At 49.8% G+C, this 22,464-nt stretch overlaps 1 protein-coding gene across 8 annotated transcripts in view; it reads right to left on the reverse strand.

Annotated features, from left to right (window-relative positions):
* The window catches only part of GON4L (gon-4 like), a 35,910-nt gene extending 13,871 nt beyond the window's left edge, over nt 1-22,039 (reverse strand). For 2 of the 8 annotated variants that reach the window (XM_050984891.1, XM_050984890.1), the window contains exons 1-11: nt 21,933-22,039; nt 21,181-21,284; nt 18,516-18,732; nt 16,242-16,328; nt 11,411-11,585; nt 10,463-10,607; nt 8,685-8,835; nt 5,339-5,485; nt 2,406-4,064; nt 1,055-1,301; nt 90-271 (exon numbers count right to left, since the gene is read on the reverse strand). In XM_050984891.1, coding sequence (XP_050840848.1) covers nt 90-271; nt 1,055-1,301; nt 2,406-4,064; nt 5,339-5,485; nt 8,685-8,835; nt 10,463-10,607; nt 11,411-11,585; nt 16,242-16,328; nt 18,516-18,732; nt 21,181-21,284; nt 21,933-21,953 — 3,135 coding nt within the window. In that variant the 5' untranslated portion in view covers nt 21,954-22,039. Of the gene's footprint in view, nt 1-89; nt 272-1,054; nt 1,302-2,405; nt 4,065-5,338; nt 5,486-8,684; nt 8,836-10,462; nt 10,608-11,410; nt 11,586-14,893; nt 14,912-16,241; nt 16,329-18,515; nt 18,733-21,180; nt 21,285-21,932 lie in introns of those variants that run through there. The other 6 variants (XM_050984892.1, XM_050984893.1, XM_050984894.1 and 3 more) reach the window with 6 other exon arrangements.
* Nucleotides 22,040-22,464: the final 425 nt, after the last annotated feature.

A 22,464-nucleotide genomic window follows, 5' to 3' on the forward strand; every position in this document is an offset into this window, starting at 1 on the left:
AGTGCAGGAATAAACAACTCCACCCCAGCCAGGCCCAGCAGTTCTGTGACAGAAAACCCCAAATTTCTGCTGTGCCTGGGCTGCCTTACCCTGCTCAGGTAGGCCTGGGCAAAGGCCAGGTCCTTCTGCTCCCTCAGGGGGTCCCTCTCCAGGATGTCCTCGTCGTAGAGCAGCAGCAGCTTGGAGCTGTCCTTGCTGCCACGAGCTCTGCCCCTCTTGCTCCTGGTCCTGTGGCAGCTCCTGCTCTTCCCAGGGGCTTTCAGGGTCTCTCCTGTGGAGGAGCAGCAGGGCACAGGGTGGCAGAGGCACCCAGGGCTCTGCCAGGGCAGGATTCCAGCAGAAATGGTGAAATGGATGGAAAATCCACATTGTCTGTGCTGCTGGAAAGAGAGAAACACACTGCCCCTAATTCTGCTGCTTGTTTGCAAAGTGTCTGACTGGAGAAACCTCTGGGTGCAGCCACAGCCTCATCCCAGCTCCTTCTGGGGCTAAAAAAGGGAAATTCCTGCACACCAGGGCACAGGAACCACCAGGGGAACAGAGACAGCACGAGCCCCAGAGCTGTCAGCCCTGCAAATCTGAGATAATTATTGACATGGTTAAAATCACAGATAAACACCTGGGAACTGAACAGGGAACTGCAGCCAGATTTTTGTGGCTTTAGGTTTAGGAATCTGTTGGTTTAATCTCATAATTCCACACACCAGGGAATTAAATAAGGAACTAGATCCAGATTTTTGTGGCTATAAATTTAGGAATCTGCTGATTTAATCTCAAAATTCCACACACCAGGGAACTAAACCCAGATTTTTGTGGCTTTAGGTTTAATCTCAGAATTCCACACACCAGGGAATTAAACAGGGAACTGCAAACCCAAAGCCCCCAGCTCTCACCTGCTGTCCCCAGCCCTCACCTGCTGTCCCCATCCCCTCACCTGCTGTCCCCAAACCCTCACCTGCTGTCCCAAACTCTCACCTGCTGTCCCCTGCTGTCCCCAGCTCTCACCTGCTGTCCCCAGCTCTCACCTGCTGTCCCCAAACCCCCCAGCTCTCACCTGGGGGCCTCCTGTGAGCCTCCACCTGTGGTGCAGCTGCCTTGGCCGTGCTGGAAGCCGATTTGGGCTCCTCTGCTGCATCCCCAGAGGTTTCATCGTCCTTCTGCAGGCTCTCAGCTCCTTCCCCTTCCTCCTCCTCCTCCTCCTCGGGCTCTGAGTTCTCCTCCTGGGAATTCTCCTCCTCTGAATCTCCCTCTTGGCTCAGACGTCTCTCTGTTGCAAGCCAGGTCAGTTTCTCCATGGTCTCCTTAGAAATAATTATTTAAAAATCCAATTATTTTATTATATTTTATTTTATTTGGGTTAACATCATTGAGCTTCCTCAGCAGGCAATCTCAGAGATCAGCACTGCCCAGCTGGAGGGTTCTGCTCAGGAACAGAACCCAAACCCCTCCAGAGCTGCCTGAAACTGGAAAATTGAATTTCAGAGTCTGCCATTCAGCAAATGAGGCCTTAATTTAGAAGGGATTCATTAATAATTCCTTAATGATCATAAAGGCCTGCTGGAATTGTGACCTGCAAAGACATTTTTACTTTTTGTATTTCAAGCACTTCACAGAGAGCAGCCTCACTGTGCAATCCTTGCAGCTCTGCAGAGTTTAAATATATTGCAATATATTCCCTTAATATGGATTGCAATATATTCCCTTAGTCTGGGCTTAAATCTTCCCAGGAAAACAGGATTTTCAATTTCTCTGTGAGCAGCACAAAGACAGGATCTTGGAGAGTTACCAGGCCCTGTTCCCAGTGGGATTTCCAGTGGGATTAATTAATGATTCCTTAATGATCATCCCAGCTCTTAAAGCCTTGCTGGAATTTTTGACCTGGATAATCATTTTTATTTCCAGCACTTCCCAGAGAGCAGCCTCACTCAGCAGAGTTTAAATCTGCAGATTTGCAATATATTCCTTTAATATGGATTGCAATATATTCCCTTAGTCTGGGCTTAAATCTGCCCAGGAAAACCTGGGGTTTAATTTCCTGGGCTAAATCTGCCCAGGAAAATAGGATTTTAATTTCTCTGTGAGCAGCACAAAGCCAGTTACCAGCCCATGCTCCCAGAGGGATTTCCACTGGGATTCCCAGTGGGATTTCCATTGGGATTTCCAGTGGGATCTCCAGTGGGATTTCCATTGGGATTTCCATTGGGATCTCCATTGGGATTTCCAGTGGGATCTCCAGTGGGATCTCCAGTGGGATTTCCATTGGGATTTCCAATGGGATTTCCATTGGGATCCCCAGAGGGATTCCCAGTGTGATCCCCAGAGGGACCCCAGACTCCCCAGGGTGTTCAGGACCCCCACACTTGTCAGGTCCCTTTTTAAGGCTTTTCCAGGTTTTTTCTCCTTACCTGCAGCTCTGGCACTGACAGAACGGACTCTTCCGAAGCTGATGACATCTCCTCATCCTCATCTTGTGTCAAATCATCAAACTCATCCTCCTCCTCCTCCTCCTGCCCCTCCCTGTCCCCTGCAGCCTCGGGGCCGGCCGGTGTCCCCACCGACTGCCCGTCCGTGCTGCCCGAGTCCTCCGGCCTCCCCGGGGGGCTGCTGAACTCTGCCTCCCTCTCAGGGGGGTCCCTTGGAGAGTCACTGGTGCCTGGGGGTCCTGCAGCCCCCCCAGGCTCCCCCTGGGGCGGGGAGGGCACAGCCACAGCCTGGCCTTCCTCCTCTCCCTTCTCCTCACAGGCCACCTGCTCCTTCTTGGCCTCATCCCCAGGGGAACAAGCAGCCTCCATGTTCAGCTCCTGGCCGAGGCCCAGCATGAACTCCTCCTTCCTTTCAGCAGGTAAAAGTTCCCTTTTCAGGGCCAGCTTGGCCTCTTTGGGAGCATCACTTCCATCTTCAGCCTTGATTTCCTTGGGATCCAAGCGAGGCAAAAGCTCCACCACGGGCAAAGGCTCTGCTGTGTTCCCATCTCCCTCTGCCACTGCCCAGCTGTCACCCTCATTCCCCTTGTCCTTGGTGTCCCCAAGGGTGGGGTTTGTGCCACGCTCCTCCTTTGGGGACAAGGAGCAGGGCACGAAGAGCTCCGGGGGCTCCACCTTGGGCTCCACGGCAGGGAAAGCAGCAGGAGCGGGGAGCAGGGTCAGCTTCTCCTCCCCTTCACCCCCAGCAGGAGCAGGCAGACCCACAGGGCTGGGGGACACCAGCAGGGACGGGATGGAGGAGGTGACCAGAGGCTGACTGAGGGGACATGGGAAGGGGGAAGGGTTCACCAGCAGGGTGGTGACAGGGATGGCCTGGGCGCCCTGCGTGCTCAGGGGCTGGATCACGTTGCAGCCATTGCCGATGTTCAGCACCTTCACCGTGGTGGCAGGCACGGTCAGGATGACGGGGGAGGGCTGCAGCAGAGGGGAGGCTTTGATCACCGGGGAGGTTTTGAGCACTGGGGCAGCTCTGGTCCCTTTTTTCCTCTGGTAGCTCTTCCTCACGCACGCCTTGCGCGCCCTCGCCCCGCCCGAGGCCGGCAGCGCCGGCTTGGCCTGCAGAGTCACCTCGGAGGCCACCAGAGCTGGGGACACAGCAGCTGGGAAGGCTTGTCTGGAGTTTGGCTGGCCAGCAGGAAGAACCTTCTGGAATTGCAAGGCATCCCCAGCTCCCAGCAGGGCCGGGACTCGCAGGGGAGGCGGCGCCGGTTGGATGGGCCGGGGGACGCGGCCCCGGAGGCGGCCGGGGGCAGCCTCAGCCTGAGCCAACTTCTGGCTCTTCTGCAGGCCCAGGGGGCTGGAGCTGGGCTGCAGGCAGGGGCTGGGCCGGAGCAGGACAGGTTTCAGAGCTGCAGACCTCTGCCTCCTCCAGGGCCTCCTGGAGAAGCGGTTGCCCAAAGGTTTCAGGGTGAGCACGAGCCCCTTGGGCATCAGCAGAGGGTATTTGTCGTCACCTTCCCCTCCTGCAGGGCCCTTCTCTGTCCCCAGAGGGGCACAGCCTCCACCTGCAGGGCAAGCTGGGGCCTCCTTGGCATCTTCTGCCAGCTGCTTCAGCTTGTCCTGGATGGAGGGCAGGCTCGCCTGAAGGGAGAGAGAATTAAAAATATTTTCCAATTTTCCAATGAAATAAATTCATTGGAGTTTATTAGTTCTGTGTTCCCACCTTCTCACAGAAAGCAACAGAGCTCCCTCCCCTTTATCTCCTTTATACTTTAATAGCATTTTAAATTCATGAGTTGCATGAATTTAGGAGACTCTGAGATGCTAAAAAACCCCAATTTTTTTTGGTTGATAAAGGTTGTATTAATCAAGAGAAGATTGAGGGGGAGGGAAGGTTCCCTGTGGGACAGGGGGTGAGCAGAGAAATGGATTTGATGGCACTGGAGGAATGTCCCTCCCTGCCTGACTGACCCACAGGAATGGTCTCTGTGCCTCCAAGGAAATCCACACTAAAGGAGATCCACAAGGGAAAAAATCCACAAGGAAAAAATGCACAAGGGAAAAAATCCACAAGGGAAATCTACAAGGGAAAAAAATCCACAAGGAAAAAATGCACAAGGGAAAAAATCCATAAGGAAAATCCACAAGGGAAAAAATGCACATGGGGAAAATCCACAAGGGGAAAATCCACAAGGAAAAAAATCTGCAAGGGGAATCCACAAGGAAAGGAATCCACAAAGAAAAAAATCCACAAGAAAAAAAAACCCACAAGGAAAAAAATCCACAAGGGGAAAAAACCCACAAGGGGAAAACCCACAAGGAAAAAATCCACAAGGGGAAAAAATCCAGAAGGAAAATCCACAGGGGAAAAAATCCTCAAAGAAGAAAATCTACCAAGGGAAAATCTACCAGGGGAAAATCCACATGGGTAAAAATCCACAAGGGGAAAAATCCAAAAGGGGAAAATCCACAAGGAAAATCCACAAGGGAAAAAATCCACCAGGGGAAAAAATCCAGAAGGAAAATCCACAAAGAAGAAAATCCACCAGGGGAAAATCCACGAGGGGAAAACCCACAGGAAAAAATCCACAAGGAGAAAAATTCACCAGGGGAAAAAATCCACCAGGGGAAAAACTCACAAAGGGAAAAACTCACAAAAGAAAAATCCATGGGGAAAATCCACAAGGGGAAAATCCACCAGGGGAAAATCCACAGGAAAAAAATCCACAAGGGGAAAATCCACCAGGGGAAAAATTCATAAAGAAAATCCACCAGGGCAAACCCCAAGGGCAAACCCCCCCCAAGCCCCCCAGGCCCACCAAACCCCCCAACCCCCCAAACCCCAACCCCCCAACCCACCCCCCAAGCCCCCCAAACCCCCCAGGCCCCCCCAGGCCCCCCAGGCCCAGCAGCACCTTCAGCCAGAAGGGCAGGCGATGCTCCTCGCTGTCCACGGGGGCTCGGCACTCGCGGGGCTGCAGCTCCTCACAGACCTTCAGCAGCACCGGCAGCTGCTTGGTCCTCTTGTAGTGCTGGGGGGACACAGGGACAGCCTGGGGACACTGCCCAGGGACACTGATACACTGACACTGCCCCAGGGACACTGACACTGCCCCAGGGACACTGACACTGCCCAGGGGACACTGACACTGCCCAGGGGACACTGCCCAGGGACACTGACACTGCCCAGGGACACTGACACTGCCCCGGGGGACACTGCCCAGGGACACTGACACTGCCCCAGGGACACTGACACTGCCCCGGGGACACTGACACTGCCCAGGGACACTGACACTGCCCAGGGGACACTGCCCAGGGACACTGACACTGCCCAGGGACACTGACACTGCCCCAGGGACACTGACACTGCCAGGGGACACTGCCCAGGGACACTGACACTGCCCAGGGACACTGACACTGCCCAGGGACACTGACACTGCCCCGGGGACACTGCCCAGGGACACTGACACTGCCCAGGGACACTGATACACTGACACTGCCCCAGGGGACACTGACACTGCCCAGGGACACTGACACTGCCCAGGGACACTGACACTGCCCAGGGGACACTGACACTGCCCGGGGACACTGACACTGCCCAGGGGACACTGACACTGCCTGGGACACTGACACTGCCCAGGGACACTGACACTGCCCCGGGACACTGACACTGCCAGGGGACACTGCCCAGGGACACTGACACTGCCCAGGGACACTGACACTGCCCCAGGGACACTGACATTGCCCCAGGGACACTGACATTGCCCCGGGGACACTGACACTGCCCCAGGGACACTGACATTGCCCCAGGGACACTGACATTGCCCCGGGGACACTGACACTGCCCAGGGGGACACTGACACTGCCCAGGGGGACACTGACACTGCCCAGGGACACTGACACTGCCCCACTGACACTGCCCAGGGGGACACTGACACTGCCCGGGACACTGACACTGCCCAGGTGACAGTGCCCAGGTGACACTGACACTGCCCCAGTGACACTGCCCGGGGGACACTGACACTGCCCAGGGGACACTGACAGTGCCAGGGGACACTGACACTGCCCAGGGACACTGACACTGCCCAGGGGACACTGACAGTGCCAGGGGACACTGACACTGCCCAGGGACACTGATACACTGACACTGCCCAGGGACACTGACACTGCCCAGGGGACACTGACACTACCTCGGGGACACTGACACTGCCCCGGGGACACTGACACTGCCCCGGGGACACTGACACTGCCCAGGTGACAGTGCCCAGGTGACACTGACACTGCCCCGGGGACACTGATACACTGACACTGCCCAGGGACACTGACACTGCCCCGGGGACACTGACACTGCCAGGGGACACTGACACTGCCCCACTGACACTGCCCAGGGGGACACTGACAGTGCCCCGGGACACTGACACTGCCCAGGTGACAGTGCCCAGGTGACACTGACACTGCCCAGGGGACAGTGACACTGCCCAGGGGGACATTGACAGTGCCCAGGTGACAGTGCCCAGGTGACAGTGACAGTGCCCAGGTGACAGTGCCCAGGCCAGCTGCTGGCATGGAGCTCTGGGCTCTCTGCAGGGGCTCAGGGCAGTGACAATTCCTGAGCCAGGTTCTACCCAGGGAACAGCAACAGCAACAGCCAGAGCTGCTGCCAGGCTGGCACTGCCTGCTGGGCACGGCTGGCAGGGCTTGATCTGCTTTGGTTTACCTGGTTTGTTTTACCTGGTTTGGTTTGATCTGCTTTGGTTTACCTGGTTTGGTTTGACCTGGTTTGGTTTCACCTGGGTTGGTTTGACCTGCTTTGGTTTACCTGGTTTGGTTTACCTGGTTTGGTTTGACCTGGTTTGGTTTCACCTGGTTTGGTTTGACCTGGTTTGGTTTCACCTGGGTTGGTTTCACCTGGTTTGGTTTCACCTGGTTTATTTGACCTGGTTTGGTTTATCTGGTTTGGTTTCACCTGGTTTGGTTTGACCTGCTTTGGTTTACCTGGTTTGATTTACCTGGTTTGGTTTGACCTGGTTTGGTTTCATGCAGGTGTTGTTTTATTTTATCAGGTTTTGCTTTATGCAGCTGTTGTTCTGTCTGGTTTTATCTGGTTTTGTTTTATCTGGTGTTGTTTTATCTGGTTTTACCTGGTGTTGTTTCATGCAGGTGTTGTTTTATCACATAAAACCACTTGTTTTCTCTAGTTTTGCTTTCTCTGGTTTTGTTTTATCTGGTGTTTTTTATCTCTTTTGTTTTCTTGGGTTTGTTTTCTCTGGTTTTGTTTTCTCTGCTTTTGCTCCCAGCACTTCACAGCATCACTGCCCAGCTGCCTGCAAGCAGCACTTGGCTTTCAGTTTTGTTACTCCAAACCTCACCTGGATGAATTTTCACCAGGATTTCTGAGTTTTACTGAGCTCTAAATAATGAAATCGGTACCTGGACACCTCCCAGTCCAGATCCAGCCTTTTATTTCCCAGACTAAGGGAAATAAATCCTCCCTGCTAGCACCAGGATGATTTTTTATTTGAAATAAGAGCCTACTCTATTTTGTTACTCAATTTTGCTACTCCAAACCTCACCTGGATGAATTTTTAACCAGGATTTCTGAGTTTTACTGAGCTCTAAATAACGAAATCAGACTCTAAACACCTCCCAGTCCAGTAGCTAAGGGAAATAAAACCTAAATCCTCCCTGCTAGCACCAGGATGATTTTATTTGAAATAAGAGCCTACTCTATTTTCTTTCAGTGTTGTTACTCCAAACCTCACCTGGATGAATTTCCACCAGGATTTCTGAGTTTTACCAGGACTATCTGAGCTCCAAAGACTCAAATCAGACTCTAAACACCTCCCAGTCCAGTGGCTAAAGGAAATAAATCCTAAATCCTCCCTGCTAGCACCAGGATGACTTTTTGTTAATCAATTTTGTTTCAATTCTGCTACTCCAAACCTCACCTGGATGAATTTTTCACCAGGATTTTTGAGTTTTACTGAGCTCTAAATAATCAAATCAGACTCTAAACATCTCCCAATCCAGATTCAGCCTTTAATTTCCCAGTGGCTAAAGGAAATAAATCCTAAATCCTCCCTGCTAGCACCAGGATGACTTTTTATTTAAAATAAGTGGCTACTCAATTTTGTTACTCAATTTGGTTTCAATTCTGCTACTCCAAACCTCACCTGGATGAATTTCCACCAGGATTTCTGAGTTTTACCAGGACTATCTGAGCTCCAAAGACTCAAATCAGACTCTGAACACCTCCCTTACCCTGATGATGTTGTCAGGGGCTCTGTTCATGGTCAGGTTCTTGATCCTCACTGTCAGCTGGTGAGCAGTTTTGGTGGGCAGCAGGTATTTACTGATCAGAGGCTTGGGGAAATCCGTGCCCTCGAAATGCTTCAGCCCTAGAGCCAACAAACTGCACAGGGAGAGAGGGAAAGGAGGAGATAAAAACCTCTCAGCTCTCCCCAGGGACTGAAATTCTCCTTTTCAAACCAATTCCCACCTGTTCTTCAAAATATTTCAGCCTTAAAGGGAAAGGACAGGGAGAAAGGGGAGGAGATAAAAAACCTCTCAGCTCTCCCCAGGGACTGAAATTCTCCCTAACAAACCAATTCCCACCTGTTTGGTGCAAAAATTGGAAAATCCATCCCTTCAAAAAGTTTCAGCCCTAAAGGGAATGGACAGGGAGAGAGGGGAGGGGATAAAAAACCTCCCAGCTCTCCCCAGGGACTGAAATTCTCCCTAACAAACCAATTCCCACCCATTTTATACCAGAATTGGAAAATCCATCCCTTCAAAAGGTTTCAGCCCTAAAGGGAAAGGACAGGGAAAGAGGGAAGGGAATAAAAAAATTCTCTGTGCAATAATTGAAAAATCCATCCCTTCAAAATATTTTTGCCTTAAAGGGAAAGGACAGGGAGAGAGGGAAGGGAATAAAAACCTCTCAGCTCTCCCCAGGGATTGAAATTCTCCCTAACAAACCAATTCCCACCTGTTTTATACCAGAATTGGAAAATCCATCCCTTCAAAAGGTTTCAGCCCTAAAGGGAAAGGACAGGGAGAGAGGGGAGGGGATAAAGAACTTCTCAGCCCTAAAGGGACAGAGCAGGGACAGAGGGAAGGGAATAAAAAACCTCTCAGCTCTCTCCAGGGAGTGAAATTCTCCCTAACAAACCAATTCCCACCCATTTTGTACCAGAATTGGAAAATCCATCCCTTCAAAAGGTTTCAGCCCAAAACCAATGTTCAACCTAAAACCAAGCTGGAGAGAGAGAGAGGGAAGGGAATAAAAAATTTCTCTGTGCAATAATTGGAAAATTCATCCCTTCAAAAGGTTTCAGTTTAAAGGGACAGAGCAGGGAAAGAAGGAAGGGAATAAAAAACCTCTCAGCTCTCCCCAGGGAGTGAAATTCTCCCTAACAAACCAATTCCCACCTGTTTTATACCAGAATTGGAAAATCCAACCCTTCAAAAGGTTTCAGGTTTAAAAGCCAACAAGCTGGAGAGGGAGAGAGGGAAAGGAGGAGATAAAAAACTTCTCAGCTCTCCTCAGGGATTGAAATTTTCCTTGAAAAACCAATTCCCACCCATTTTGTACAAAAATCGGGAAATCCATCCCCTCAAAAGGTTTCAGCCCTAAAGGGAAAGGACAGGGAAAGAGGGAAGGGAATAAAAAATTTCTCTGTGCAATAATTGGAAAATCCATCCCTTCAAAATATTTCAGATTTACAGGGAAAGGACAGGGACAGAGGGAAGGGAAGGGAATAAAAAACTTTTCAGCCCTAAAGGGACAGAACAGGGAGAGAGGGGAGGGAATAAAAACCTCTCAGCTCTCCCCAGGGACTGAAATTCTCCTTTTCAAACCAATTCCCACCTGTTTTATACCAGAATTGAAAAATCCATCCCTTCAAAATATTTCTGCCTTAAAGGGAAAGGACAGGGAGAGAGGGAAGGGAATAAAAACCTCTCAGCTCTCCCCAGGGACGGAAATTCTCCTTTTCAGAGCAGCTCTGCCCCTTTGGCACAGAGCCTGCAGCACCTACTTGTCCTCAGCCTTGGTGAAGAGGATCTTGTCCCGGGGGGGGCTGGCTCTCAGGGCACACACTGGCAGCAGCTCGGGGTACATGAACACTTTCCTGGTGGCCAGGATCCAGGCCACCTGCTTTGGCAGGCAGGAGAATTCATTGGCTGGCAAGGGAAGGAGAGTTTTGTGTGTGAGGGATGATTTTCAGAGCTCACCTCTTAAAAACTCTGCTCCTTTTGCTCCTTTCACTGCCCAAATGTTTCTTTTTGGTTTGAGGGTTTGTAGTTGCCTCGGTTTCCCCTTTGGGTTCCCAGCAGCAAAAGGTGAAATTCTCTTCTCCTTCCACCTTTTCCTTTGCTCTGCAGTGAGGCAAAGGCCAAGGGGCCACTCTGAGCCAAAAAACAACTTTAGAATCTTGCAATTAGGAAATAATTAATTTCTGGTGGTGATGGTGTGAGTTACAACATCTGGATTGTCTCACCCATCAAATGGGACTGAAAATGGAATAAAACCCCTCTCAGTGCCCAAATCTGGGTGAGAAAAGGGCCCAATCCACCCTGTGGGGAATGGATTGGTAAAAAATTGGTGTGGAGGTCAAAAAACACCTTTAATATATTGTAATTAAGAAGTAATTAACTTCTGATTGTGATGGTGTGAGTTACAACATCTGGGTTGTCTCACCTTTGACATGAGACTGAAAATGGAATAAAACCCCTCTTAACTGCACAAATTTGGGTGAGAAAAGGGCCCAACCCACCCTGTGGGGAATGGATTTGTAGAAAATTGGTGTGGAGGCCAAAAACACCTTTAATATCCTGTAACTAAGAACTCATTAACTTCTGATGGTGCTGGTGTGAGTTACAACATCTGGATTGTCTCACTCTTTACATGAGACTGAAAATGGAATTAAAGGTTTTTAAAACCCCTCTCAGTGCCCAAATTTGGGTGAGAAAAGAGCCCAACCCACCCTTACCACTCTTGGCCGCCTTCCGGGGGCTCCAGTCCGGGGGCACCTGGGCGTGGAAGTCCTGCAGCAGCTGCAGCGCCCCCTGCAGGTTGCAGGGCTGGAACATGCTCTGCAGGCGGGGCTGCGGCACAGCCTGCTGCAGGCGGGAGCTGCAGGCGAAGCTGCACAGCTCGCTCTGCACGGGAGGGGACACAGACAGGGGGGAAATCGGTTATCGATGAGCTGATTGACAGAAATGATCGGTTATCGATGAGCTGATTGATAGGAATGATCGGTTATTGATGAGCTGATTGACAGAATGATCCGTTATTGATGAGCTGATTGACAGGAATGATCGGTTATCAATGAGCTGATTGACAAAATGATCGGTTATCGATGAGCTGATTGATAGGAATGATCGGTTATCGATGAGCTGAGTGACAGGAATGATTGGTTATTGATGAGCTGATTGACAGAATGATCGGTTATTGAGGAGCTGATTGACAGGAATGATCGGTTATCAATGAGCTGATTGACAGGAATGATCGGTTATCGATGAGCTGATTGACAGAATGATCGGTTATTGAGGAGCTGATTGACAGGAATGATCGGGTATTGAGGAGCTGATTGACAGGATAAGATCGGTGATCGATGAGATGATTGAGAGGAATGAGCGGGGAGCGAGGAGCGGAGGGACAGGAATGAGCGGGGAGCAAGGAGCTGATGGAGAGGAAGAGCGGACGGGATGAGCTGAGATGGAGAGGAAGGACGGGGAGCAGATGGAGAAGATGACAGGAGGGGCAGACGGAAGGACCGGGGAGGAAGGAGCGGCAGGGATAGAAGGAGCATGAGGAATAGAGCAGGGAGAAAGTGAGCAGAGGGACGAATAGGAGCAGGGAGAAAGGAGCAGGGTAGAAATGAGCAGACGAGAGAAATGGGGATAGGGAACCCGAGGAGGGGCAATGAGCGGAGATAGCGGCAGGGAGCCCAAGGAATGCAGAGCCAAGCCAAGGGCAGCCCGAGGAAAAGGCAGGAGCCAGAGCCAGAGGAGCCCAGAGGAAGCAGGAGCCAGTCCCGAGTAAGCCCAAGGAACGCAGGAGCCAAGCCGAGGGAGCCCAAGGAAACGCAGGAGCAAGCCAGAGGTAGCCAAGGAACGAGGAGCCATGCCCAGAGGGTAGCCCAAGGAGGAACGCAGGAGCCAGCCAAGAGGGAGCCCAAGAACGCAGGAGCCAGGCCCAGAGGGAGCCCAAGGAACGCAGGAGCCAGCCAAGGAGGGAGCCCAAGGAAGCAGGAGCAGGGCCAGAGGGAGCCCAAGGAACGCAGGAGCCAGCCCAGAGGGAGCCCAAAGGAACGCAGGACGCCAGGCCCAGAGGAGCCCAAGGAACGCAGGAGCCAGGCCCAGAGGGAGCCCAGGAAGCGCAGGAGCCAAGCCAGAGGGAGCCCAAGGAACGCAGGAGCAGGCCCCAGAGGGAGCCCAAGGAACGCAGGAGCCAGCCCAGAGGGGCCCAGGAACGCAGGAGCCAGCCAGAGGAGCCCAAGGAAGCAGGAGCCAGCCAGAGGGAGCCAAGGAACGCAGGAGCCAGGCCCAGAGGGAGCCCAAGGAACGCAGGAGCCAGCCCAGAGGGAGCCCAAGGAACGCAGGAGCCAGCCCAGAGGGAGCCCAAGGAACGCAGGAGCCAAGCCCAGAGGGAGCCCAAGGGAACGCAGGAGCCAAGCCAGAGGGAGCCCAAGGAACGCGAGCGAGCCCAGAGGGAGCCCAAGGACGCAGGAGCCAAGCCCAGAGGGAGCCCAAGGAACGCAGGAGCCAAGCCCAGAGGGAGCCCAAGGAACGCAGGAGCCAGCCCAGAGGGAGCCCAAGGAGCGCAGGAGCCAAGCCCAGAGGGAGCCCAAGGAAGCAGGAGCCAGGCCAGAGGGAGCACAAGGAACGCAGGAGCCAGGCCCAGAGGAGGCCCAAGGAAAGCAGGAGCCAAGCCCAGAGGGAGCCAAGGAACGCAGGAGCCAAGCCAGAGGGAGCCCAAGGAACGCAGGAGCCAGCCCAGGGGAGCCAAGGAACGCAGGAGCCAAGCCAGAGGGAGCCCAAGAACGCAGGAGCCAGCCAGAGGGAGCCCAAGGAGCGCAGGAGCCAAGGCCCAGAGGGAGCCCAAGGAAGCAGGAGCCCAAGCCCAGAAGGGAGCCCAAGGGAAACGCAGGAGCCAGCCCAGAGGAGAGCCCAAGGAGCGGCAGGAGCCCAAGCCCAGAGGGAGCCCAAGAACGCAGGAGCCAAGCCCAAGGGAGCCCAAGGAAACGCAGGAGCCAGCCCAGAGGAGCCCGAGGAACGCAGGAGCCCAAGCCCAGAGGGAGCCAAGTGAACGCAGGACGCCAAGCCCAGAGGGAGCCCAAGGAACGCAGGAGCCAGGCCAGAGGAGACCAAGGAACGCAGGAGCCAGCCCAGAGGGAGCCAAGGAAACGCAGGAGCCAAGCCAAGAGGGAGCCAAGGAACGCAGGAGCCAGGATCCAGAGGGAGCCCAAGAACGCAGGAGCCAGCCCAGAGGGAGCCCAAGGAACGCAGGAGCCAAGCCCAGAGGGAGCCCAAGGAAACGCAGGAGCAAGCCAGAGGGAGCCCAAGGACGCAGGAGCCAGCCAGAGGGAGCCCAAGGAACGCAGGAGCCAAGCCCAGAGGGAGCCCAAGGAACGCAGGAAGCCAGCCCAGAGGGGAGCCCAAGGAAACGCAGGAGCCAAGACCAGAGGGAGCCCAAGGAACGCAGGAGCCAGGCCCAGAGGGAGCCCAAGGAACGCAGGAGCCAAGGCCAGAGGGAGCCCAGGAGACGCAGGAGCCAGGCCCAGAGGGAGCCCAAGGAACGCAGAGCCAGGCCCAGAGGGAGCCCAAGGAAACGCAGGAGCCAAGCCCAGAGGGAGCCCAAGGAACGCAGGAGCCAAGCCCAGAGGAGCCCAAGGAACGCAGGAGCCAGGCCCAGAGGGAGCCCAAGGAACGCAGGAGCCAGCCCAGAGGGAGCCCAAGGAACGCAGGAGCCAAGCCCAGAGGGAGCCCAGGAACGCAGGAGCCAAGCCCAGAGGTGAGCCCAAGGAACGCAGGAGCCAGCCCAGAGGGAGCCCAAGGAACGCAGGAGCCATCCCAGAGTGATCCCAATTAACTCATTATCCATCCCATAGTTATCCCAATTACTCAGTATCCAATCCATATATCCCAAGGAACTCAGGATCCATCCCATAGGATCCCAAACTCATTCCATCCCATATTTATCCCAATGAACTCATTATCCATCCCATATTTATCCCCAATTATCTCATGATCCATCCCATATTTATCCCAATTAACTCATTATCCAATCCCATATTTATCCCAATTAACTCATTATCCATTCCCATATTTATCCCAATTAACTCATTATCCAATCCCATATTTATCCCAATTAACTCATTATCCAATCCCATATTTATCCCAATTAACTCATTATCCAATCCCATATTTATCCCAATTATCTCATTATCCATTCCAATATTTACCCATTAAACTCATTATCCATCCCATATTTAACCCTTTAAATTGAAAAGAATAAAATAATTTACCTAAGTAAATATATGACAAATCTATGAATATTTCTAATGATAAATAAATTTATAATTGATTTAACTCCAAAATAAATGAATGATAAATTAATGACTTTTCTACTGAATAAATGAATTTATAACTGATTTAATCCTTAAGTAAATGAATGAGAAATCAATGAATATTTCTAATGACAAATCAAGTTTAACATTGATTTAATTTCTAAGTAAATGAATGATAAATCAATGAATATTCCTAATGAATAAATAAAATTATAACTGATTGAATTCCCAAGTAAATGAATGAGAATCAATGAATATTTGTACTGAATAAATAAAATTATAATTGATTTAACTCCTAAGTAAATGAATGAGAAATCAGTGAATATTCCTAATGAATAGTTTATAATTGATTTAATTTCTCAGTAAATGAATGATAAATCAGTGACTATTTGTGCTGAATAAATAAATGTATAACTGATTAAATTCCCAAGTAAATGAATAATAAATCAGTGACTATTTGTGCTGAATAAATAAATTTACAACTGATTAAATTTCTCAGTAAATGAATGAGAAATCAATGAGTATTTCTAATGATAAATGAATTATAACTGATTGAATTCCTAACTAAATGAATGAGAAATCAATGAATATTTCTACTGAATAAATAAATTTATAACTGATTGAATTTCTTAGTAAATGAATGATAAATCAATAAATATTTCTAATGATAAATGAATTTATAATTGATTAAATTTCTCAGTAAATGAATGAGAAATCAATGAGTATTTCTAATGATAAATGAATTTATAACTGATTGAATTCTTAGTAAATGAATGAGAAATCAATGAATATTTCTACTGAATAAATGAATTTATAACTGATTACATTCTCAAGTAAATGAATGATAAATCAATAAATATTTCTAATGATAAGTGAATTTATAACTGATTAAATTTCTCAGTAAATGAATGAGAAATCAATGAGTATTTCTAATGATAAATGAATTTATAACTGATTGAATTCCCAAGTAAATGAATGATAAATCAATGAATATTTCTACTGAATAAATAAATTTATAACTGATTGAATTTCTCAGTAAATGAATAATAAATCAGTGAATATTTCTACCAATAAATGAATTTATAACTGATTTAACTCCCAGGTAAATGAATGATAAATCAGTGACTATTTCTAATAATAACTAAGTTTATAACTGATGGAATTGATGAGTAAATGCAGGACAAATCCTGGATTCTGCAGGATTAATTTGTGTTTCTGGCAGGGATTTTGGGTTTCTCCTCACCAGGAAGAGCCGGGTGCTGCCGGCCTCGGAGCTCAGGGCGGGGTTGGAGCTGGCCAGGAGATGGATCTGGGTCAGGAGCTGCACGTGCTGCAGGGAAAAATCACAAATATTGGGGGATTTAGCAAAAAAATTGGGGTTTATATCATAAAAATTGGGGTTTCATCAACAAAATTGCACAAAAATTGGGGGTTTTATCACCAAAACTGGGGTTTGTATCACAAAAATTGGGGATTTTATCATAAAAATTGCATAAAAATTGGGGTTTGTATCAAAAAATTGGGGGTTTTATCAGAAAAATTGGGGGTTTTTATCACCAAAATTGGGGTTTTTATCAACAAAATTGCACAAAAATTGGGGCTTATATCAAAAAATTGGGTTTTAATCACCCAAATTGCATAAAAATTGGGGGTTTTATCACAAAAACTGGGGGTTTTATCAAAAAATTGGGGTTTATATCATAAAAATTGGGTTTTTTATCAAAAAATTGGGGGTTTTATCAACAAAATTGCACCAAAATTGGGGGTTTCATCACCAAAATTGGGGTTTGCATCAAAAAATTGGGGTTTTATCACCAAAATTGCATAAAAATTGGGGTTTATATCACAAAAATTGGGGTTGAACAAAAAATTGGGGGTTTAATCACAAAAATTGGGGGTGTTATCACCAAAATTGGGGTTTCTATCAAAAAATTGGGGTTTATATCACCAAAATTGGGTTTTTATCAAAAAATTGGGATTTTATGACCAAAATTGGGGGTTTTATCAGAAAAATTTGGTTTATATCACAAAAATTGGAGTTTTATCAGAAAAATTGGGGTTTTAATCACCAAAATTGGGGTTTTATCACCAAAATTGGGGTTTTAATCAATTTATCAGCACCCAGGGGAGTGGAAATATCTGCTCTGATTGCAGAACAATCTTAACAGCAATAGAAAAATAAGAATCCAACGTAGATGAAGAATATTCTCTTTAAACAGTAAAAAAATGGGTGAAAAAAGGGATTTTTAGTGAATTTCTCAGCTTTTACACAGAAATAAATTAATTTTTTTCCTCCAAAAATACAGAATTATTTGTTGAGCATGAATGATTTCAGCTCTAGACCTGCCTAAATTCTGAATTTTAAAAATAAGAATTCAACCTAGATGAAGAATATTGTTTTTAGATAATAAAAAATGGGAGAAAAAAGGGATTTTTTATTCAAATGAGCCTGCTCCACCTGCTGCATCTGCTGCTGCAGGCGGCCCTGCTGCTGCAGGCGGCCCCACTGCGCCCCATCCAGCTGCAGGCCGTGCAGGCCGTGCAGGCCCTGTAGGCTCTGCAGGCTGTGCAGGCTCTGCAGGACCTGCAGGCTGTGCAGGCTGTGCAGGCCATGCAGGCTGTGCAGGCCCCGTAGGCCGTGCAGGCCATGCAGGCTGTGCAGGCCGTGCAGGCTGTGCAGGCCATGCAGGCTCTGCAGGCCCGTGCAGGCCATGCAGGCTCTGCAGGCCGTGCAGGCCCTGCATTGCTCTCTGTGGCCGCACTCTGGCTCTCTCAGTCTCCTGCAAAAAGGGATTTTTTATTCAAATGAGCCTGCTCCACCTGCTGCATCTGCTGCTGCAGGCGGCCCCACTGCGCCCCGTCCAGCTGCAGGCTGTGCAGGCCCTGCAGGCTGTGCAGGCTCTGCATGCTGTGCAGACTCTGCAGGCCCTGCAGGCTCTGCATGCTCTGCAGGCTCTGCAGGCCCTGTAGGCCGTGCAGGCTGTGCAGGCTGTGCAGGCTGTGCAGGCTCTGCAGGCCCTGCAGGCTGTGCAGGCTCTGCATGCTGTGCAGGCCGTGCAGGCCATGCAGGCTCTGCAGGCTGTGCAGGCTCTGCACTGCCGTGCAGGCTGTGCAGGCTCTGCAGGCTGTGCAGGCTCTGCAGGCCCTGCAGGCTGTGCAGGCTCTGCATGCTGTGCAGACTCTGCAGGCCCTGCAGGCTCTGCATGCCCTGCAGGCTCTGCAGGCCCTGTAGGCCGTGCAGGCTGTGCAGGCTGTGCAGGCTGTGCAGGCCCGTGCAGGCTGTGCTGGCCCTGCAGGCCGTGCAGGCCGTGCAGGCTGTGCAGGCCCTGCAGGCCGTGCAGGCCCTGCAGGCTGTGCAGGCCGTGCAGGCCATGCAGGCTCTGCAGGCCCGTTCAGGCCATGCAGGCCGTGCAGGCTCTGCAGGCCATGCAGGCCCTGCATTGCTCTCTGTGGCTGCACTCTGGCTCTCTCAGCCTCCTGCAAAAAGGGATTTTTAATTCAAATGAGCCTGCTCCACCTGCTGCATTTGCTGCTGCAGGCGGCCCCGCTGCGCCCCGTCCAGCTGCAGGCTCTGCAGGCCCTGCAGGCCCTGCATGGCTCTCTGTGGCTGCGCTCGGGCTCTCTCGGCCTCCTGGGGGTTCCTCAGGGAGGATTTCCTGAGCCGCAGCTGCTCCAGCTGCTCCTTCACCGTCTGGTGCTGCCGGTTCAGCAGGTTGGCCAGCGGCTCCTCGAACCTGCATTAATCAATAAAATACAATCAAATACAATAATAAAATAAAATACAGCAAAATAAAATGGAATAAAATAAAATAAAATACAATAAAATAAAAACATATTAAAAAAAATAATAAATTGCAATAAAATAAATAAAAACCAAAATAAATAATAAAATAAAATAAAAATAAAATAAAACATAACATAAAATAAAAAATAAATACCAATACAATAAAAATTAAATTAAATAAAAAATAAAATAAAATACATTAAAATACATTAAAATAAAATATAAAATAACAAAAATACAATACAATAATAAAATAAAATAAAATAAATAAATAAAACAAAATACAATACAAAAATACAAGAAAATATAAATAAAATAATAAATAAATAATAAATAAAATAATAAAATGAAATACAATACAAAATAAAATAAAATAATAAATAAAATAATAATTAAGAACTAATAAAATAAAGAAATAAAATAATAAAATAATAAAATAAAAAAAATATATAAAAAATAAAATAATAATAGAATAAAATACAATACAATATAATAAATAGAATAAATACAATAATAAAATAGAATAAAATAGAATAAAATACAATACAATAAAATAAAATACAATAAAATAATAAAATAAAATACAATACAATAAAATGCAATAAAATGCAATAAAATGCAATACAATAAAATGCAATAAAATGCAATAAAATGCACTAAATAATGATTTGATTCTTAGAATTTCAGTCCATTGGTGCTGTGGGTGTGGCTGGCTCAGGGCTGCTCCCCCCGGGCACGGCTCAGCCCGAGGAGCGGCAGCGCCCGCAGCGCTCGCTGTGGCTCCGCTCCCAAGCGGGGCCAGCCCCGCTCCGGCTGCCCTGCCCCGAACGGAGCCCGTCCTAAACAGAGCCGGTCCTAAAGAGAGCCGGTCCTAAACAGAGCCAGCCCCGCTCCGGCTGCCCTGCCCCGAACGGAGCCCGTCCTAAACAGAGCCGGTCCTAAAGAGAGCCGGTCCTAAAGAGAGCCGGTCCTAAACAGAGCCAGCCCCGCTCCAGCTGCCCTGCCCCGAACAGAGCCGGTCCTAAACAGAGCCGGTCCTAAATAAAACCGGTCCTAAAGAGAGCCGGTCCTAAAGAGAGACGGTCCTAAAGAGAGCCAGTCCTAAACAGGGCCAGCCCCGCTCCGGCTGCCCTGCCCCGAACGGAGCCGGTCCTAAAGAGAGCCAGAGCCGGTCCTAAAGAGAGCCGGTCCGGCCCCAGACAGAGCCGGCCCTAAATAGAGCCAGTCCCAAACAGAGCCAGACCCAAAGAGAGCCAGCCCAGCTCCAGCTGCTCCATCCCGGACACGGAGCCAGCCCCATCCTGCAGCTCCTGGAGAGATCCCACAGCCAGGGAGGGATCTGGGTGGAGGAACTGCAAAGTTCAGCTTGGCTCATTTTCATCTCAAGTTTCATTTCAGCTCATCTCAGGGACACCTTCCACCATCCCAGGGTGCTCCCAACGCTCCAACCTGGCCATGGGCACTGCCAGGGGCAGCCAGAGCTGGGCTGGGAAATGTTTTCATGGATTTAATCCCAAACACCCAAAGATTGGGGAGCTCGGGAGGTTCAGACTGGGGAGCTCAGCAGGGTCAGACTGGGGAGCTCAGCAGGTTCAGATTCTGGAGCTCAGCAGGTTCAGACTGGGGAGCTCAGCAGGGTCAGACTGGGGAGCTCAGCAGGTTCAGATTCTGGAGCTCAGCAGGGTCAGATTCTGGAGCTCAGCAGGTTCAGACTGGGGAGCTCAGCAGGGTCAGACTGGGGAGCTCAGGAGGGTCAGACTGGGGAGCTCAGCAGGTTCAGACTGGGGAGCTCAGCAGGTTCAGACTGGGGAGCTCAGCAGGGTCAGACTGGGGAGCTCAGCAGGGTCAGACTGGGGAGCTCAGCAGGGTCAGATTGGGGAGCTCAGCAGGTTGCGATTGGGGAGCTCAGAGGTTCAGATTGGGGAGCTCAGCAGGTTCAGACTGGGAGCTCAGCAGGTCAGACTGGGAGCTCAGCAGGGTCAGACTGGGGAGCTCAGAGGTTCAGATTTGGGAGCTCAGCAGTTTAAGATGTGGAGCTCAGGCAGGTTCAGATTGGGGAGCTCAGCAGGGTCAGACTGGGGAGCTCAGCAGGTTCAGATTCTGGAGCTCAGCAGGTTCAGATTCTGGAGCTCAGCAGGTTCAGATCCTCACCCCCCCAGTTTAGGTCCAAGGGGATTTTTGGTGGGGGGAATTCTCCTCAGCAATGACTGAACCATGGATTACAAGCACTGAAGTCAAAGGTGGCAAGCAGGAGAAAAAGAATCCATTGAACTCTCCAATCCCATGAGGAAAAATGGCTGAGAGCTTTCAGAAGAGCTGCCAGGACATTTTCTCTCTCTGCTGGCTGCCCCAGAGGTTTTTCCTCACAAGAAATCAGGACATGGACAAGTTCTCCTACCTGAGGGCCTGGGGGGTGTTGAAATTTGGCCGGGACTCTGTGACAGCCTCTCCATCCTCTGGCCTTTCATCCTTCATGCTGGAGAAGCCCATCTCCCCCTGGAACTGAGCAGACACGGGGTCAGCAGGAGGAGGATCAAGGAAGAAATTTAACTTTGGGTAATGAAGCTGGTGGTGATGTGCTCAGCACAGAGCTTCCCTCAGGAAATCCCTGGAGACCCCCAGGAAATCCCTGGAGACCCTCAGGAAATCCCTGGAGACCCTCACTCCAGGAAATCCCTGCAGATCTTCACTCCAGGAAATCCCTGCAGATCTTCACTCCAGGAAATCCCTGCAGATCTTCACTCCAGGAAATCCCTGAAAATCTTCACTCCAGGAAATCCCTGCAGAGCTTCCATTCAAGAAATCCCTGCAGACCCTCAGGAAATCCCTGCAGATCTTCAGAAAACCCTACAAATCTTCACTCCAGGAAATCCCTGGAGATCTTCCCTCCAAGAAATCCTTACAGAGCCTCAGGAAATCCCTGCAGATCTTCAAAAAACTCCTACAAATCTTCACTCCAGGAAATCCCTGGAGATCTTCCCTCCAGGAAATCCCTGGAGATCTTCATTTCACAGACCCTGACTCCAGGCAATCCCTCAGAGCTCCCCTTCCCAAAGCTCCCAGTGCCCCGGCAGTGGCAGAGCCCCGGCACCCCCAGCCCTGAGCCCCCCTCCAGGTGCCAGCTCTGCCCTGTGTCCCTCTGTCACTTACTGTCTCAAAGAGCTCCTCCATCAGCTCGTTCACCTCCTTTTCTGCAAGCCAAAAGGAACAGGATGGTGAAGAAACTCTCAGCAAAGCTGTCCCAGCATCAGCTCAGTGAGGGAATTTCTCCCACAAAGGGAAATCCTCCTGCTGCTAACAGAGGACCAAAAAGGAAAGGCCCCCGAAAATTCCTTTTTTAATTCTGAAATATCACATTAAAACTCGTTTGCATGGTTAAATTTAATTTCTGTACCGCTGCAATTAAGACCTACAGGAGTTGGATTTTGCACATGGCCAGAAGTCATAGAGAGTCTGTTAGGTGCTTCAACTCAATTAAATTAGTATCAGAGGGAACGGAAGGCGGGAACGGAGAAAAGAAAGGGGGAAAATGAAAAAATGGAAGGGTAAAGGGACAACAGTGACTTCGTCAGGTTATGTCAGTTAATGTAATTTAATTTCAGCGTAGCTGTAATGTAAACTGTAAGGTTAAATTTCCTTTCCTGTGGTTTCCCTTTAGTTCCTTGAATTACCTACTTTACTT

The sequence above is a fragment of the Serinus canaria genome, chromosome 25 (genome assembly GCF_022539315.1).
Source record: "Serinus canaria isolate serCan28SL12 chromosome 25, serCan2020, whole genome shotgun sequence".
NCBI classification, from domain to species: domain Eukaryota; kingdom Metazoa; phylum Chordata; class Aves; order Passeriformes; family Fringillidae; genus Serinus; species Serinus canaria.